Here is an 18,307-nt window from a genome sequence, read left to right as displayed (position 1 = left end):
TGCTAGGGCATTGTCCGAGAGCAGCGGACTGTCTGCAGAGCTCCTTGCGCCTGTCTACTCCCTTTTTTTGTATTTTTCCTCGGATGTTTTCCTATTTTTTTGCTGCTGTTTGTTTGATAGAGTGATTTTGTTTCTCTCTCTCTTTTTTTTTTTTTTTTTTGTATGAGCTGCTTGAGCCACAGTGGTAGGTTGCAAAGTGCTCTGTTTTTTGAAAAAAAAATTGATTTTTATTTAAAAATCTCATGACATGTATACTAACTAGCCTTTTGGACTCTGAAGTTATAAATTAGAAGCTATTTTTCTGAAAGTGAATCTATATTCTTTCATAGTGCCAAGCTAGATGTCTTTATGAGAGGAGTCTAAATCAGGTTGGGGATGTCTTTTTCTTTTTCCTTCTTTTTAAATTTTTTCATTTTATTTGGGGAGGGGAGGGTTTGTTTGTTTGTTTTGGTTTGGTTTTTTTTGACCGAGCTTGTTCTGATCGACCTGTTAAAATAATCTTCTGTGCTCATGTTCTTTTATGTATGTTTGGAACATTCCCAGCTTGGAACCTGTAATGTTCAAGCCAAGTCTCTTCAGTTTGAGGTTATTCTTAAAAGCAGAGTGTTTCCTCTTTTTGATCTGTAAACCTCCTGTCGGAAAGGAGCAGTATCCCTTTAGAGCGGTTGTTAAAAGGGGTTGCTGTCTGACCAGTGAGCTCCATTGTCGAGCAAAACTGCTGCATCCATGTACTGTCGAAGGTAAACGGCAGGGACTTCTTCAGTGCATTTGGTTTTACTTTAACCTCATGTTGACGACAGTATCTCTCGCTCTCTTAGTTTGAGGGTTAAAGGTACTTCTTGCTGCAGAAATAAAAAGTGGGCTGACGAAAAGAGAATAAAACCTAGCAGACTGCTATCTCTGGACCTTAATCTTGCTTAGAAACCCTAACTTAACTCTGAAGGGGATACTGTCTCTTTTAACTCTCGCTATAATTCTTTGTATGGAAGGTAGATAATACTAATAACATTGCCTGATTTCTCTGCATATTATTACATTTAACCCTTTGAGCCCTTGCTGCATATAATTTCAACTAGGCTGCTTTTGTCCCCACCACCAAATTTAATCTCTCTGGCACTGAAGCATCTTGATGTGCAGTCCTTAACGATCATCCGGTTTTGTTGGCAGCAAGAGCTTACCCTCATTTGTGACACTCTCAAAGGGTTAGCAAGACTTCTGTAGCTAGCTGCCTACCTACCTGTAAAGTAGCTCTTCTTTGACATTGAAAACCGTTGTATTTTAATCAGCGCCTTATTATTAGTATTTTTTTTTTTTTGGCTGCTTTTCTGATGTCTTTTTTTCAACCTAGACATTTTCTGTGTGAATGTGCCTTTTCGAACTTGCTTTGGTATATTCCTCTGCAAATACTGACCTGCATGCTTATTCTGATGACTTCTTTTCCAGCTCTTCTGTACCACTCTCTTTTGTGATCTGTAAGTCCTATGTTAATAAATAATTCTTTGGCATATTTTGAAAGTGTGGGGATGTGTGTAATTTGTACTTTTTCAGGGTTAGACCAGAGAAATATCTGGTCCGTATCAAGTGCAAAGCAATAGCACCTCCTGTGATTAGAGGGTCTTTCCCTTTTTTTGTTTCTTCAAATACCTTTCTCCTAAGAAAGTATTGGTTTAGCCTTTTCCCCTTATAATTCCATTGATAGAAGTTTTTAACATGGCACTGAATTAAAACGTAACTTTAACCTTACACTGTGTAATAGGAAAAATTTACTCCTTTCTTCTAGTGAAAAAACAGGTTAGATGTTATTGCTTTGTAAACATGACAGCCTGTCTCCACTAGGAGTTAGAGTGTGTGAAGAGAGGGAGCGGCTGAGGGGACAGATCTAAGAGTTGAGTGGTGGGGACAGGGGATACATCTGATAATAAATAGATACCTGTAAATTTAACTTAAATCATGAAATGGTATTGAGATGGACTTCTGACCACAGTGCATGCAAACTGAATTTAAATTGATAGTCTCTGTAATGGAGAGCGTTCAGTGTTAATACCAGGAAGTCTTCAGGACTGAATTCAGTGTGAGTCTGAAATGGGCACTCGTGCTCGAATTGTAGAGCACGTTATCTTTGCAACTTCAGAGTGTATCATGAAGCCACCCCTGAGTCTTTTTCTTTTTTTACTCATAGTCATAAAGCAAGTTCTTAAAAACAATTTTAGGGAATGTCCTCAAAGTAAGCTTTAACCCACTTTCCTTTTTAAGAAAACAATTCTAGAAAGACGCACAAGTTAGCAATGAGAGAATGCCAAGTTTGGAAACTATTTTTTTTCAATTTTAGAGTATATTAATAGCAAAAAGCCTTGGGAATATTATTATTTTTTAGATCATAAACCCAAGAACAATTAAGACCTTGGAAAAAAAGGATTGTTTCCATGGTTTACATTTTTTTTCTTACATTTTGAGATTTTAGTTCTTTGTTCTTTTTTAAAAATTTGAGGTGGACAGGAAATTAAACCATTTAAGATGAGGATTTTGAATAGGATTCCAGAGAGATCGCTCACAGTATCTGAAGTAGGCCGTTTGAGAAAGAGAAAAGTTGCATGTTGGGGTTTGGATTAATTCAAAAGTAAAGCTGTGTCTGCCATTCAAACTGTGTTTTCCAGAAATTAATGCTTTCAAAAGTTGGATAAATATATTACGTCTTAATTATGATGTTTGCTGCTAACTAATTTGGAAGAAAGAGATCTTGGTATAGCCTCTGTCTAGTGATGATACCAACTGCCCTTTATTTAGGATTTTTCTTGTGCCATATATAAGACCAGTCTTGTGGTGGCTTTGGCAAGGAAATTCCTTTGTCAATGGAACGATCTAATGCTAGATTGGTCCATCTGGGACTGCTTTATTTGGTCCTTTCTGCATTTATCTGAACATGCTACAGAAAATGACTAAATAATAATTATTTATATTTATAAAAATAAATATAACTCATTTTAGAAAATGACTAAAAATAACTGATTTATATAAAACATAAATATATAAATATAAAACATAATCATGTTCATTTAATAATAAATAATATAATATAAACTTAATATAAACTTATTATGTTATAATAATATAATATAAACCTAATATAAACTTGCAATAAAGACTTGAAGAACTCATGCTATAGATTCAAACAAACAAAATACTGTTCTGTTTACTCCTGTGCCAAGTAAAGTCATACAGTTAGTTCTTGATGTCATATATCAGTGCCTGAGAAATTGTACAAGTGTAGTCATATTCTACAGTCACTCTCTGTTCACATTAAAATCTCTGCTGATTTTTAAAAGTAGCAAATGAACATGAAGGGGACACTGGCAGTATCGAAAAGCTGGGCTAAATTACCTAAAATAACTCAAATTATTTTCTTTTTAAAGACCTACTTCTAGCTTTGTTTTTCCATCAGTTGAATTCTTTTGATAAGTTGTTTTGGAAAATGTTGCCCCAATGGCTTTGAGAGCATATTAAGTTCACGGGCATAAGAGGGTCTTCTGGGTGCTGCCTTCTCTCTTGGATGTCCAGAAGACCCCACATGCAGTTGCCATCTTCTGTGTTCATTTGGTGGGTTTTTTAATGAGATTTTTTCACGATGACCATGAGCAGTGCCACTGTATGGTTGACCCTTGAACAACATGGCGGTTAGGGACATTGACACCCCCCCCCCAGTGCAGTCCAAATCCCCATACAACTTTTGACTAATAGCCTACAGTTGGCCAGAAGCCTTACTGATAATATAAAGTCAATTAACATATATTTTGTATGTTATATGTATTATGTATTCTAATAAAGTAAGCTAGCAAAAAGAAAATATTACTAAGAAAATCACAAGAAAGAGAAAATACATTTACAGTACTGTATTTTTTTTTAAATCCATGTATAAGTGGACCTGTGTGGTTCAAACCCGTTATCATTCAAGAGTCAACTGTGTATCCTGACACCATTCCTTGGCCTTCCAGCCCCTTCTGACTTCAAATATCTCCAGAATAGCTGCTTTTCTCTGTTGAACTTTAAAGCACTGGCACAGAAACCTGGGGGTGCTTTCAGATAGCGTGGGTATCGTTTAAACCATAGGTTTCTGTGAGTCGGGACAAAGGAAGAATGAGGTTTCTATGCGGATTAGGGAACACTAGAAGGCAATTATACCGCAGCATTTTGTAGCCTGTCATACTCACGCTGTGATCACTTTCATTCTTCTTTTCGTGAACAACTGTCCGAGTGTTTGAGACTTCCAGGACACAGCCCGGGTTCTCTAGGTAATAGAGCACGTGAAGGTAGAATAGGGTCAGGGGTGGAAAGAAGTTGAGATGTAGGAATATCTCATGGTTTGCTTTGGTAAGTGAAGTTTGGATTAAATCAGTATTGGAAATTAAAAGGTATTTCTTAGTCCAATGAACATTTTTGTTGCTATATAAAACCCTGGGGAATAGTGGACTTTGCACATGTATCCTTTCTTCTTTTTCTAAACTCCCTTCTCCAGAGCCAGGAACTTAATCACCTGGGCATATGCTTACTGCTTTAGAAAACTTCCATGGAAATGGCTATGGCCTTTGCGTCGTGTAGTGGCGGCTCACATTCTTTGTTCCCAGAAATACCTTGTTTTGTCTTCAACATCCATTCAGAGGGGATTTGAATAGAGGTTATGGAAGAGACTGCTCGGGTTACTTGCCAGCATAAGCAAGAAAGCCATGTCTTGATTTGAGATCCATGATGGAAAGGAGCTCGCCTAGCTGATTCCTTGGCCTTTGTAACAGGACATTCCTGATTGCCAACAAATACCTGTATTACAGCACACAATTTGGCCTGTTATCAGTGTGTAATTGCTGTCCGACCTCGCACAGCCTCGGAGCTCTCCAGGAGAACTGGAAATACAGTAGTGATTCTCTTTTCATTTTATTGCATCCATTCTCTGTTTTCTTTTTCCTGTTTCTCCCGCAATTTTCAGAATTCACCTATCGAATGGAACACCCATCTATAGAAACTTCAGTGCTTACAAAATGTGGGTTATTCCACATCATTCTTCCAGACAGGCTTCCATCACTTACGTTGTAGGTCCTACAGCTTCTTTAATATTTTGAAAACCATCATACGGTAATACATGTAATTTGACTGCTTAGAAAATGTAGAATTGTTAACGTGAGAAATGAGAAATTTTCTTAGTTTAACCTACCCTCAGTGAACTGACTTACCACATTTTTCTTAGAAAATGGTTTACTAATATTCCCCATTCCAGGAACTACTACTCAGTTTTTATATTATTTATAAATGCTAAGATTTGGGAAGCCTGTGTTCTCATCTTCCTTACATAATTCAGTGTTCGTACTTCCTTATGTGCTCAAATGCATTGCACTTCAGTAAATTTTTTTTTTACGCTTTAGTAGCCAATGAATAAGCAAAAGTAAAATTTTTAAATCAACCTTGAGGCTGGATTTTGGTATATTTGTATATTTACTTTTCTTTTTTTTAATATAAATTTTTTTTAATCTTTCTTTGGTCATTTCTGTGAATTGCTCTAAAAGGCAAAATGTTATGCCTCTCATTTTTAATAAAAGTAAGATTTGTTGAAGACCTGTATGTTTAAATATAAACATATTTAAAAGCTCTTCAGCTAAGGTAATCCCTTATTGTTTATAATGCATTTAACCTGATTATATTACAATCATTTCTGGTTTTTTTTAAAACCCTAATTTTTTTCTTACTGCATAATTGCACAAAAAGGTCTTTTTATTACCATAGTAACCGGGTTGTGGTTTCCGAACTAGAGCTTAACTTCTCATTAAATTTACCTTTGGTCTTTGGGAAAATTGCCACCCTTCTAGTAGATGAGATTCTTGGCGCAGTTCATAATACAGCTTCCCCAGAAAGCTTTCTAGTAGGGTCTAAGAATGAGAAATACCCATGTTGTGAGACATTTTTCTGAGTGCACCCCTTGAAGATGACTCTCGTGTTTAACTGCGTCTGCCTCCGGATTGCAGTCCACCTCGTTGGAGTCAGGGCACCTGCTGCTCCCTTTCACTATTTGGGGGGGCGGGGGGAACAACACTACAGCGGACACCAAGAAAGCATTTTGCCTGAGGTCTTGTTTTATTCATTCTAAACCGTACATTTCTCACCTGAAATCTTTTTTTCCCTGCCGTTTAACAAGCCAAATTTGAAGGGTACCATTTACACCACAGAGGTCTAAAAAACACTGTTCTGTGAACGTTTTCTGCTTTTTGCTGGTTCGCCTTTTGTGTAATCCAGGTTTTTCTTTCCACTTTTATTATTAATGTAGTGCCCTTTTCCTAATTGAGTTTAAAGAGAAAGCGAGAGAGGTTCGGAGTATGCTCTTGGAGGAGCTATGGAAATGTCAGGAATCTCTTAACCCTCGGGGGAACAAAGACACAATGACCTAGTGTGGTTCACCTATTGACTTAGTTAGGAAAACGTGGGCCCCAGAACTCTTGAGCATTTGCCTTGTCAACCGTTTTTGCGGTTGTGAGAGAGAGGGAGTCTTGCACCCGGCCCTCCGGCCTCGTCCACCGAGACTGGAAGGACACTCAGCCCGTCAGCCAGACCGGACGGCTGGCGCGCTGGAGTGAGGGCCCCGCACACGAGCGGTTTTCAGCCTCAGCCGCTTTGGCGTTTTGAAAACGGGCAAGAAACTTCCCCTAGTTGAGACCTTTAAAATGATGAGTTGACATTTCATTTTTACTCTGAAATAATTCCATTTTAGGCCCTAAAGCGGCAACTAAATGTAAGATGAAGGCCGGCGTCAACTAGGCTGCTCAAATACCATTAGTACACGTTGCTCACCAGGCGCTGAGCGGGGCGCTTTACCCGCGTTTCCCGTCCAGCGTCACGACACAGCCCTTCCAAGGCCATGGTCTTCTCAGTTGACTGAGAAGCAAACCAAGGTTGTAAGAACTGTTAAAGGACTTGTGTCGTGCACGCAAGCAGTAGGTGGCGCCGTTGAGTTGAACCATGATCTGTCTAAATCAAAACCCTACGTTCTTGGGGCACCTGGGGGGCTTGGTCGATTAAGTGTCTGACTCTTGATCTCAGCGCAGGTCTTGATCTCAGGGTTGTGAGTTCAAGCCCCACATTGGGCTCCACGCTGAGCATGGAGCCTACTTGAAATAAAACCTTCTATTCTCTCTATTGTTTTATGCTACATCTTAAATTATTTAAACGTGTATTAAGAATGCTTTGTAAAATGAGTCTTCTGCCCCAGCATTTCTTTCTTTTTCTTCTTTCTTTTCTTTTTTTTTTCTTTTTTTTTTTAATGAGGGGCTGATACATAGTTGAAGGAGAAACAGGAACCCACCAGGACCCAGACATTTGATTCTATTTGTTAGAGGCTAAAGTAGATTAGATTGATTTTTCTTTCCTCATACTCCATCACAGCAGTGTGGCGTCCATATTGACAATAACAACTAGGTAAGTAACTGCTTAATTAAAATCTTACCTTTGATCTTGCCTGAGACAGAGACTCCTAAGAATTGGTTAAAAGTTAGGTAACATTATTTTCACTTTACTTTTGAGAAATTGTCAGTTTTTAAGTCGTTTGTCATGTACATTTCATACGTCCATGTGTTCAAGGAACATTTCCCAACCAAGTCAAGACGAAAGGGACCAGTTTTAGGCAGGGAGTACTGTAAGTACGTTTTAAAGTTTGTAAGTGAACAGTTTATTAAATGACCCTAACCATGTCATACATTGGTAGATGATACTCCTGTCTTTTTATAGTAATCTTTACATGCAGGGAAAAAAAAGGCTCTTTGTAACTAAATATAAATGCCAACTCAAAGCTAATGTGGGTTTTTAAAGATCAGATTTTACAGCCCAATTCCTTTAATTTTAGTACAAGCTCTAAATTTAGTTAACTCCAACATAGCATAAAACTAATCAAATATGCTAGACATTTTGCTTCTGCAGAGTTCAGGGCATTTTGCCTAAATCATGAGCTTGCCTCTAATTGTGGGGTCTTATTTCCCTTTCAGATATAGAGGACTTAAAATATGCTGCTTGTGGAACCTACAGTAGCAATTTTGCAGTGAGCACACTTACGAGCTATGACTGGTCAGACAGGGAGGACGCGTCTCAGGGCAGAAAACTCTCTCCATTTGTCCTCTCAGCAGGAAGCGGAGCCCCCTCGGCTGCCTCAGTTCTTCAAAAGAAAGAGACATTTGGCAGTTCCGAAAACCTCACCATGACCTCTCTCTCCAAAGTAACAACCCTCGCAAGTGAAGATGCTCTTCCAGAGACCGCCTTCCCAGCTTTTGCCAGTTTTAAAGATGTGATTCCTCAGACCAGTGAGCAAAAGGAATATGAAGGTGGGGACTATAAAGATTTCACGAGACAGGACTTGCCAACAGCCGAACGGAGCCAGGAGGCCACCTGTCCGAGCCCAGCTGCCAAGAGTGCGTCTCACGGCACCCCTAAAGAGTGTGCAGATGACTTTGGAGAGTTTCAAAGTGAAAAGCCCAAAATCAGCAAATTTGACTTTTTGGTGGCCAATTCACAGAGCAAAATGAAATCCAGCGAAGAAATGATCAAAAGCGAGCTGGCGACCTTTGATCTCTCTGTTCAAGGTGAGTCGCTTTCAGCGTCGATTATCGTACTGTGGTGGTTTCTTCCACTGAGGTGATAGATGTTCTTTCATACGAATAAAAAGTTGGTCTCTGGTTTAGTGGGACACAGATTTTGCAGCCTCTGAAGTCCGGGTCTATCATAAATAGCTATAAAAAAGGTTTACAACTGCACTGAAGTCAAGCCAGTATCCCTCAGATAATTGCTTTGGGGGCTAAAAACAAACGTAGCGCAGAGTCTGTCGTTCATTAGTGTGTTGGCTAGAGGGGTAGTGTGTTGAAAGAGCCAGAGAAATGGATTTGATCCCCTTGCGGGCAAGTTCGCGCTGCTCTCATTCCCTGGCTGTGGACTGTATTTTTCAGTCCAGAGACTGCAGCGTGGTGGTGTGGGTATGGATCCCGTCTGCACACTTGTTTTGACTGATCCACACAGAAGGTTTTTAATGTGTGGAACAGCTGCCAGTAGATAAGAATCATGAGCCTGCACGATGTGTGTTTCTAGCTTTTCTTGAAAAGTTGCCATCTCTGGCACCCCTAGGCCTATATCTCCCCTTTCGACAGTCCCGCGGAGCTGTACAGCACTGCTCCCTCTGACAGGTGGGACGTGCTGTCCCAGTGTCACAGGCCCACCACTTCTTGTCCCCGGCTGACCTGGTGCCATCATTTACTTGACCTGCCTGCTCTCCGAAGGCATTGGAGTGTGCCGCTTCTGCTTTAAGCCCGTCCTGACCCAAGGCATCCCTGGTTTCTGTTGGATTGGGAGTATGTAGGAGTTCGGTGCAAATCCATGACTAATGACTGGAAAAGTAACACAGCTCTTATGCACTGATATTTAAAAATGCTATTTACTGCACACTTAACAGTCTACAGTGTAGGGTAAACATAACTTTCACATGCACTGGGAAACCAGAAAAAAATTTCATCTGACTCACCGTATTGCAATACTCACTTTATTGATGTGGTCTGGAGCCAAACTATCTCCAGTATCTCCGAGATATGCCTGCATAGCTTGCCAGAGAAGAATGAACAAGGATTGTGTTTCTGAATGCTTCGTGACGTAAGCATCCAAAGAAGAGGGTCGTGTTAGCAAGGGAAAGCTTCGGCCTGCGTTAAGCTGAGTGATGAGAACCTTTGACCGTGCCATCCACTTCTCCAGGATCGCACAAAAGGAGTTTGAGCCTTGGCGATAAAGAAATAAGCCGCTCTTCTCCCTCTCCGGCTTTGGAGCAGCCTTTCAGAGACCGTTCCAACACTCTGAGTGAGAAGCCGGCCCTGCCTGTCATCCGTGACAAGTACAAAGATCTGACCGGAGAGGTGGAGGTGAGTAGGGGACTTTCCTCCAGGGGCAGGTAAAAGACGAGCCGGGCGCTGAGGGCCTCAAGAAAAATGCTCATGGGGAAGCGAGGGCAGAAAGTCACAAGGAACCAGACGTAAAATATTTAACTAAAGGGAGAGCATGGCAACGTTAGCCCTGGATGAAAATACTTCCAGGTGGGCCATCTGCCGGAAGTTGTCAGCGACCCTGAAAGTGAAATTATTCATGAGCCTTCACGAGGAAGGAAGTGTTTGAAGGAACTTGTCTTTGAGCGCTTAGACTTTATCATTTTAGACTTAGCGAATGTTGAACCATCAGAATAGAGGAGAGGGGGAGCGTGTTCCAGATCTGAGTCCCACGCTGTCTTCCTCCTGCAGCCAGTACTCTCAGCTCTCCGCCTCGCCCCTCCTTGTCACTCATCCATGCGCGCACAGCGGCCTCGCTGTGGAGCGGGAAGCCGTGGTCTAGTGTTAGCCCTCGTACTAAACGTCCATGGGGTGAGCACCTCTGAAGAAGTTTGCGCTAGTACCAGAGCAAATGAGGCAACATGTACAGAGCGAAGCTGCTACAAAACGTTCCCCTCAGATTTGCAAATCCTATGCTCAGAAGTTACACGTATTAGTAATTTTGAACAGTCGTTAGTGGTTTCAAAAGATAAACCGTGCTTGAAGTAGAGTGGTTTTAATAAAAAGGAAAGTCTTCCAGTGCTCTTTAAATGGACAGAAAGCACAGAGGCTTCCAGCCTTCCTGGTTTTAACCCAGCTCTTGTTATGAATTCCGCAGGAGAATGAGAGATACGCGTATGAATGGCAGAGGTGCCTGGGGAGTGCCCTGGATGTGAGTATGTTGCTGCACGGGAGTGCTGTCCTGTGCCATTTTGCCTTCTTTCTGGTTCACTCGAATGGACAGAGGAAAACCCGAGGAGAGCCCTCCCTCGATGGCCTCGTGCAAAGGGAAGCTCTGTAGAAAGTCACACATCATAAGGGAGGCTTTCACATTTATGTTAGCAAACATTGGCTCATTTGTCACTTGTGCCCTCACCTGTCACTGTGTTTAAAAAATAACAAAAGGCTGTCATTAACACTGCCTAAATTAAAATAGTATTTAAACTAAGGAATCTCTTCTCCAAAGAAACGGAGGGTTGTAACTTCAAGGTTAAAATTAAGTTCTCAGATTCGTGTCCGTGTAGTCATTTACATGTATCAGCCCATCATGCTTCTTCACACCTCCCGGCTTCTCCATTGGGTTTTCTACTGATAGGAAATTGATTTGCAGTGACTTTTCTCAATTATATAAGGCGAGGCCTTTCATTTCTCGTAGGTCATTAAGAAGGCAAATGATACTTTAAATGGAATCAGTAGTAGTTGCGTGTGCACAGAAGTGATCCAGTCCGCTCAAGGCATGGAGTATTTACTAGGTACGTTCTTTTGTGTTGTAGTTATTCAAAATCTTGACATTTGACAGTATTTTCAGTGTTCCCTTATGTTAAGTATTGTAATCTAGATCTTTCAAGCTACATCTGACTTCACTAAGTAGCGTCTGCATTTGTAGGTAAGATGCTTAAGTCATAGAAACAACTGTTTGACTTAAGGACCCTGTGGCGAAGTTTCTCAATCCTTATACACATACCAGCAACAGCGTAAAATTGGGTCTGCGTTACCAGTTTATCAAAGAATCTGACCTAGATGAGGCATTAGAGTGAAATCCTCTCGGGGGCACCTGGGTGGCTGCATCGGTTAAGCATCCGACTCTTGATCTCAGCGAAATTCTGGGGTCTCCAATTATTGCCTTACCATGCTCGTGCTCTGTTGATTCTTCCTCTCTACCCCTTGATGACATCACAGATTCCTTACCTTCCGGACCATCTCTATCTATTAAATGTCACAGTCCAGCTTGAGACCCCAGTCTCGGTCTAGTCTGGTGTTGCTCTCCTCCTGAATCAGGTCACATTTGGCCCGTGGCCAGAGCCACGTGCACTGGACCCGAGTGGTTTTCAGATCTCTGTTCGGGTGTCACCTTCTGAGTGAGGTCTTCCCTGGCCTCCCTTTCTCAAAACTGTGTCCCTGCAACCCACCCTGGCACTTCTGTCCCTTTTTCTGCTTGATTTCTCCTTTACCCTGTCACCTTTAATAGCTTGTATATTTTACTTACTCTTGCTGACAATCTGTTTCCCTCCCCTGGAACGAACCTCCAAGAAGGGAGTGATTCGGTCTTTTTTGTTCCCTGCTGTGTCTCTAACACTTCGACTCGTGCCTGGCACACGGCAGTCACTCAGACATGCGCTGGACGAGCAGAGAGTGAAGGGATGCGGTCTCTCCTTCGCTTCTGCCGCCTCCCTCTAGCTCCTCCCCCTGCTCAGACCGGCACAGTCTCACTGCACAGACAGACCAGGTAGGAGGGTACCTGTCTGTCCTCCTCTAGATTTCCTAGCACCTGTGAAAGATTGTCTTAGAAGCCCCCTCACTTGACTTAGGGTAGGCAGTCATTCCTGCCCTTCCTCTGGGGAAAGAAGAGGAAAAGCAGAGTGGTGGACCCCAGCTGATGATGCCCTACTCTGAAGACCCCCTGGAATTCCTCCAGTCCTTTCTTCTAGAGGTTCAGGGGAAAGCTGGGGATGTATCTGGTGGCTGTCCTTAGAAAGTGAAAATACTTGGCACCTTTCATCCTGGCTGGAAGAATTCAGCCACAATTCAGAGACCACAGGAGAAGGACCACGCTCTGTTCTGTTAAATATATGTAAAAGATGCATGAAGCCACAGGGTTTGTAAATCATTGGGCATTCGGAGAAGTGAGATAATTCTTAATTACTTTGTGATGATATTGACATTCAGATTCTTTTAGGCTTTTGATGTTCCCTTTTCCGCCAGTTTAATAGGATTTCCCAACTTAAACAGACGGACTTATAAAGAAGCCAGAAAAAAATGAGCTAATATTTGCATGGCGTCTCTTGTTTTACGGGCACTGTTGTAAGCCTTTTACAGTATTAACCCACTTAATCCTCTTTGGCGAGGTGCTTTTTATTATCCCCGTTTTACAGATGAAGAAAGTAAGGTCCAGAGAGGTTATGTGACTTCCCTAGAGTGACACAGCTAGGAAGTGGCAGAGTTGGGATTTGAACCTGGGTGGTGTGGCTGTGGTCTGTGCTCTTACCAGTAAGGTACACTGCAGCACTGTGTAGGCTGGAGTAGTACGTTCACTTCTGTGCAGATACAGTCTGTATTTCCCGCTAAGATACCAGCAGGCGGTGGTGCAGCCCTGTGCTGCCCACGCCGCTCCGCGCTGCCCGCCTCACCCCGCTCTCTCACCCTGCAGGTGTCGTCGAGGTGTACAGAGTGACCAAGCGTGTGGAGCTGGGGATAAAGGCCACCGCGGTGTGCAGTGAGAAACTCCAGCAGCTGCTCAAGGACATCGATAAAGTATGGAATAACCTCATTGGCTTCATGTCCCTGGCCACGCTCACGGTAAGGCCGTTAGACGTTCAGCACTCGCTTTCCTTTCCAGAAACCTCAGTGGTAAAGCGAAGTGTCCGTTCCTGTGGCGGCACTTCCTGCAGGATGAAGGTGCGGTGCCTGTTGGACCGTGGGACGTTCAGGGAAGGGGATCTTTGTACAGTTAGCTGAATGGCACCAGCTGGGCCTCTCGCTAGCCTCCGGGCCTGTGGAGCCCACATAAATCAAGAGCACAGGAAAACAGTCACTCGGTCAACATCCTGCTGCTGCTGCTTTTTTTTCGTTTTGTTTATTTAAATAATCTCTCCATCCGAAGTGGAACTCACGCTCACAACCCCAAGATCAAGAGTCGCCCATCTTCCGCCTGAGCCAGCCAGGCACCCCTTTTAAGTCACATACATAGACACGCATTTTGCAGAGCATCGGTGTGAGTTCCTCTGTTTGCCCTTCCAGGTCCGCACGGCCCCGTATGTGTCCTTTCAAAAAGCTGGGCAACACATCTTGCTCCTGTCCTGTGGTTCATTTAGCCTTTTTACTTTCTTAGGTCCTTAGATTATTTCTACTTCTTCCTATTATGAATAGTTCCATTCTGAGTATCATTAAACAAATGACTATTTGTCCTTTCAGGGATATAGTTCCTCCAAGTGGACTTAAAAGGTCAGAACATGTGTTTGCACACGTGCGTGCGTTCGTATATAGCTATTGTTACTTTTCTTGTGTGGCTTTCCAGAGAGCTGGGGCTAGTGGGCAGTGCTTCCAACAGTATGTAAGTGTCCTTCTCTTTACGCTGTGTTCCAGCTTGTTTTGTCCGCTACTTCATTTAGCAAGGGTGTAGTGAGTATCTAAAGGTGTTTTGTTTTGTTTTTAAAGATTTTATTTTTAAGTAATCTTGACACCCATTGTGGGTCTTGAACTCACAACCCCGATATCAAGAGTCACATGCTACCAACTGAGCTAGCCAGGTGCCCCCCTACAGGTGTTTTATATTTCATTCATTTTGTAGAGGCTATGCAGTATTCCAGATGATAATTTATTTCCTTTCTGTGTAAATTGATCCTCTGTTTTGACCATTTGAGCATCTATTCAATGAAATACGGTTATTGACCTTACATATTTCATATTTGTAATAGATTTATATATACACACAGACATAGACTGGCAAACTTATATCTGTTATTTTCTTCATCTTCTATTTTCTCTTCGTTTTCCATTTCATTGGGCAAAACTATTTTATTTTTATATATTCATACCTATTCAGTTTGTCTCTGATAATATCCTTTATTTCACAATAGTCAGAAATTTATCTTCCTTCCACAGCTGGAATAAATATGCTATTCCATTTTCTTCCTTTCTTTCCCCCCCTCACATATAACTGTGTGACCCATCTGAGCGGGCCGGCAGCCAGGGGGTAGGAAGCGGTTCTCACTGCGCTGTGCTGATGGGCAGGCGGATACCAGCTGTCCCAGCTACATGCCTTCAACAGCAGATCTTCTCACCATTGTTAGGTTGCTTCTGGTTTGTAATCTAAGTTCTTAAAGAGTCTAGATCATTTCCAAAATCTCTATTCTGTTCCGTTGGACTATTTTTCAATTTAGAACCTAAAATCATACAGTTTGGGTAATTATTTTTGAAAAATACAGTTCTGGCCAGTACAATAAGAAATGAAATATAAATATTTGAAAAGAAGAGATAAAATTATGTTTATTTGGTGATATGAAATACTTATGAAATCTGAATTCAAGAGGTTAAATTTATTGAGTTTGGCAAAAATTCATAGCATTCTTACATATTAATCGTAGCTAGAAAGTATAATAAAAATGGGAACCTCATTTTTCTTAATGTATTAAATCACTCAGGTCCTTATCACTTCTGACCGCATAGCTAGAGTTGCTGGTTCATTTTGTTATCCCCTGTCAATCTGTTGTGCACACCCTCCTGGCCCATTATTTCTGAAATGCCAGTCTGGTTGTGTCATTTAAATCCCATTTAAAATCCTGCAGTGGGCTCTCCACAGTCTTCAGGATCAAGTTTCAACTCAGTATATAAGGCCTTTTCCATCCCTTAGCTCAGTATATAAGGCCTTTTCCATCCCTTGGGCTGCCTTTGCCTCTTTCTCTGTTAGACTGCTTTTCCCTCTGCATCGCTTCTCCCAGAAGTCATTCCAAAGAGCGTCTCAGTCTGAATTCGATGCCCTTCCTGGGTGTGTCCACCGCACAGTTCTCTCTGGCCGAGCACTTAACGTGCTTGTTGATAATCGTGTGTTTGCTTGTTTCTTGCCCACTAGGTTGTCCGCTCCTTAAAAGCCAGACTGTGTCCTTTATTTCTTTGTGTTCTAATGCAGTGTTTGGTGGGACTTTGCACTTTTTGTTTTATACCCTTTTGAACCTTCCAATTTTTTTCAAACTAGGTATGCATTTTTTTATCCTCATAATGTTCATAACTGGTGTAAATTTTTTAAATAAATGGATAAGAAAAATGAAACGGGAGAAAGGAGGGGAGATAAGATAAAGCCAGGAATGAAGTTAAGTATACAAAAGTGTGTGCTTTTAAAGTGCTTTCATTTGCTAGTGGTGAGCTGTAGCTAGTTGACTTTATGCTTTCTAGGAATTGACGTAAAGAAGACATGATGAGTTCTGTAATTCACTGTGTTCATAACGTAAAAACAAAGCCACTAGTCGGGAGACGCGTAATTATTCCTAGTACTGATACCAGAAAGCTTGTCTTTTGTGGGCTTTTGTAAAAAGGAAACTAAACGTAACCCGTGTTATCTTCAACCTCCTTTCCGCAAATAAAGCAAGAGGTTTCAGTGAGTCCTTTCTTCTGGAATCTCTCGGTATAGACCAGATGGCACAGCACCAGGCACAAGTTAGCGGAAGTCATTCTAAGTGTGGGAAAATAGATTACACGGGAACTGGGAAATAGCCCGGCAGGGCACACGGGCAGAGGGCTCACGTCTTTGCTCTGTGAAGAAAACCTGCAAGTAGATGGAAATAGACCACCATCCCAGTAAAATGTGAGCAAGACCGTGAAGGGATCTGTGGAAGGGCAGGCACAGCTAATCCGTACACGTTCACTCAGACCCAAGCAGGATTGCATTTTCTACCTAATAACAAACCCAGTTTTTGTTTGGTTTGCTTATTGGAATCCTAATGGTGTCGATGTGGTAAAATGGGGACAAATCCTGAGGGAATTTACTAGGAGCTCTAAATTGGTATCACCCTATAGAGGGTGTTAAACACTGTACTTCCCCCCCATCTGTGAACTCCTTGAGGACAAGGACCAAGACCACATTTTGTTCATCTTTTGTTCTCTGAGCACAGTGCCGGGCACCGTAAATCCCCAGTAGAGGTCGGGCGAATTCAAGGACTTACACTGAGAGTAGCTGACGCAGCAGTCCCGCTGGTAGGAAAACTTCCCAAGGCGACGGTTCTAAATACAAGGCCACAAAAAGAAGCAAGTTAAACGCACAAGTTGTTCTTTGTAAGAGCGAAGAATCTAGAGGATCAGTCAAGTCAGTTGTGTGGCTCTTCCTACGAGGCTGTTGTGCAGCCGTTTCTTTAAAGGAGCGCCAAGTTTGAAATAACACGGGCTGTTACGACAGGGCGGGAAGGAACTAAGCCACGACGGCAATAGGGCTGTGTTTGGGTGACGAAACCCTGGGTTTTCGAATGTTCCTGAGCGCCAGCTACAAACCAAGCGGGTTGGCTCATGGCGTTCAGGGGTGGCTGCGGGACAGGGCAGGACGTGTTACCAGCTGTTCATCATGGAGTTCACTGTGGTGGTTCCTTTGCTTCGTCTCTCTCGCCAGTCTTCCAGAAGTCTTACCTCGGAACTCATCTGTGGCATGTTTCTAAGGAATACGATGTCTAAGACCAAGCGTTAGCAACCTAGAGATCAGTGTGTGTCTGGGTCTCTCCTAATTCACCCATCTTTTGCTTCCTAACTTTGTGCTAAGGTGAACCAAATAAAACGTGAATATCTTCAGCAGCAGCAGCCAGCTTTTACTGAATGCTGACCATGTGCCGTACCCTGTTCTTAACTCTCAACTTTTTAATTTACTTAATACAGGACTTTTGAGGGTAGATACTATTATTCTCCCCCCTTTACAGGTGAAGAAACTGAGGCACCAAGATATTAGACCTGGGTTCAGTCTCAAAGTCAGGAGTCTGCTTTTCAACCACTGTACTCCGTTGCGTCCTTGAAATGGGCAAACTGGGCGGGGACAGCCAGAGATGTGCAAAAGCCTTTCCGGGGAAAGAGGGTCGTTACTCAGCACCCGTGTTAATGAGGGGGAGCACCAGGCGTCTGTCCTGGCATTTTGGGTAGGAAAAAGTCAAGTTCTTTTCGGTGCATTTTCCCCTATTTTGTATCCCAGGACTGGAGAGCAGCTTAAGAACCTCCCCCTTTCCATTTAGATGGTAAGATTCTTTGTTTTGGTGGCAGTCAGTTTCTCATGTAATTAATGCTTTGATTATCTTTTTTTTTAATGTTTTTTTTTTAATTATATTATGTTAGTCACCATACAGTACATCCCCGGTTTCCGATGTAAGGCTCAATGATTCCTTAGTTGCGTATAACACCCAGTGCACCATGCAATACGTGCCCTCCTTACTACCCATCACCAGCCTATCCCATTCCCCCACCCCCCTCCCCTCTGAGGCCCTCAGTATGTTCCTCAGAGTCTCTCATGTTTCATTCCCCCTTCTGATTAGCCCCCCTTTCTTTATCCCTTTCTTCCCCTACCGATCTTCCTAGTTCTTATGTTCCATAGATGAGAGAAATCATATGATAGTTGTCTTTCTCTGCTTGACTTATTTCACTTAGCATTATCTCCTCCAGTGCCGTCCATGTTGCAGCAAATGTTGAGAACTCGTTCTTTCTGATGGCTGAGTAATATTCCGTTGTATATATGGACCACAACTTCTTTTTTTTTTTTTTTTTTT

General features: G+C 42.2%; 1 protein-coding gene across 8 annotated transcripts in view; it reads left to right on the top strand.

The window, feature by feature from the left end:
- The window catches only part of SYNRG (synergin gamma), an 85,839-nt gene that overhangs the window by 49,958 nt on the left and 17,574 nt on the right, over nt 1-18,307 (top strand). For 5 of the 8 annotated variants that reach the window (XM_040640963.1, XM_040640960.1, XM_040640962.1 and 2 more), the window contains exons 16-20: nt 8,013-8,603; nt 9,757-9,920; nt 10,699-10,752; nt 11,236-11,332; nt 13,228-13,376. In XM_040640963.1, the coding sequence (XP_040496897.1) occupies nt 8,013-8,603; nt 9,757-9,920; nt 10,699-10,752; nt 11,236-11,332; nt 13,228-13,376 (1,055 nt within the window). The remainder of the gene's footprint in view (nt 1-8,012; nt 8,604-9,756; nt 9,921-10,698; nt 10,753-11,235; nt 11,333-13,227; nt 13,377-18,307) is intronic. The other 3 variants (XM_040640966.1, XM_040640964.1, XM_040640965.1) reach the window with 2 other exon arrangements.

The sequence above is a fragment of the Ursus maritimus genome, unplaced genomic scaffold, assembly GCF_017311325.1.
Source record: "Ursus maritimus isolate PB19 unplaced genomic scaffold, ASM1731132v1 scaffold_24, whole genome shotgun sequence".
Classification (NCBI taxonomy): domain Eukaryota; kingdom Metazoa; phylum Chordata; class Mammalia; order Carnivora; family Ursidae; genus Ursus; species Ursus maritimus.
Note: the sequence above shows the minus strand (reverse complement) of the source record. Positions and strands in the feature narration are given on the sequence as shown.